At 57.1% G+C, this 1,443-nt stretch overlaps 1 protein-coding gene across 1 annotated transcript; it reads left to right on the forward strand.

Annotated features, from left to right (window-relative positions):
- Nucleotides 1-123: 123 nt before the first annotated feature.
- LOC112968880 (sperm-associated antigen 4 protein-like) lies at nt 124-1,317 on the forward strand (the record flags this gene model as incomplete). Its single annotated transcript, XM_026071582.1, has 3 exons — nt 124-220; nt 788-872; nt 1,205-1,317. Coding segments are annotated over 3 exons (295 nt in total), but the record flags the coding sequence as incomplete, so codon positions are not given.
- Between the last annotated feature and the right edge of the window lie 126 nt (nt 1,318-1,443).

The raw sequence follows: 1,443 nt of genomic DNA on the forward strand, positions 1-1,443 counted from the left end.
AAGCACTGCTAAGCTGGGGCAAGAAAACGGGGCCCAAGCACGCGGACCTCTTCTCTTCTCTGAGCTTGGAGGCTCCTGGGAGGGGCTGGGCGCCTCTTTAACAGCTGCCGGTCCTGTCTGCAGGGACTTGCTGAGTCTGCTGGAGGAACGAGGCAAGCAGATGCAACTTCTCAGGGAGGAGGTGTCTYGCCTGCATGTGGAACTTGGTCTTATGAAGCAGGTGATGCTACATTTTGTGAAAGAAGGCTTGGATGAGCAGGAGCCCTGACCAGAGCCTTCCTGGGGATGCTAGTTGGGTTTTCTTGCTTGCCCAAGCCGCCACTCTTTTCCCAGGGGCTTGCTGGTGGAGTTGCTCTGCTGTAAAGCCCCTTCTTCTAGGCAGCTTTAGGCGGGCCCCTTCAGGCAGCAGAGGACTCCGCACATCCTTCCCTTGGTGTGCCGGGGCCTCTGGTAGCTCTGGCCCGGCCCCTGGAGCAGTGGTGAGACACAGGTGGCCTCCGGGGAGCAGTGGGTGCTGGCAGGGCCTGAGCTAGAGAGCGTGGAGAGTGGAGRCMRAGGTGTGGGACCTGACCCATGTGCGCACTATGGCTGTGGACAGGGATGTGCTTCCCGAGTCCTCGCGTTTCTCCTCTCCTCAGCAAGCACTTTGCCTTGGAGCTCTTGGGACAAGGTCTGTGTTGCATTTGCTGACGCAGGCTCTTCGCTTGGATCTGTGCCAGGACTCAGTAGTCATCCGGAGCTGCCCGCTGAGGTGGTCGTTCTCTGTGTTCATTTCTGTCTTTGCCAGCAAGTTCTGCAAATGAGAGAGGCCATGTTTGAGTGGATTGTGGAAGACTCCGTGCAGATGGAAGACTGGGCGCTGCAAACCGCAGGTATGGACACAGAAAGGCAAGTCTGCTGGTGCTGTGCTTGCGTATAGCACTTGCCAAAGGAGGCTGTGCTGCAGTCTGCTCAGCAATGCGGAGGGAGATGCAGTGACATGGGGTGGAAGAACAAGGCTGTGGCCGAGGGTCTCTCTGGGACTGCGTCCTGCCGTCCTGCCTTTGGGCTCCTTGCTGGTGCCTCTGGCACTGCCCTAGAAACTTTCTGTGGTGACGGAGAGGCTCTCTTGCTCTCCATGGAGTTTTCCTCCGGACCAACAGAGAACAGCTGCATTGTCCTTTGCTGTCCACACAGCAAGACCTCAGCTCAGTCTCCCTTTCAGGTGCCACAATTGACCTGCAGAGAACCTCCAGCAGCTACATGTGGGAAGACAGCTGGCTCTGCCGGGCCTTCTGGTTCTTGTGTCCGGCCATCCCTCCAGAAACTATTTTGCAGGTATTGTAGCAGAAAGCATCAGTGCTGCTTTACTTGCTTCCTGTAGAGTTGGGGACAAAGCCCAGGGGCTCTGCCCTCTGTGCAGCAGTATTCCTTTACGAGCAGAAATACAGCGCGTAGACAAAC

The sequence above is a fragment of the Apteryx rowi genome, unplaced genomic scaffold (genome assembly GCF_003343035.1).
Source record: "Apteryx rowi isolate R43461 unplaced genomic scaffold, aptRow1 scaffold_3287, whole genome shotgun sequence".
Taxonomy (NCBI): Eukaryota; Metazoa; Chordata; class Aves; order Apterygiformes; family Apterygidae; genus Apteryx; species Apteryx rowi.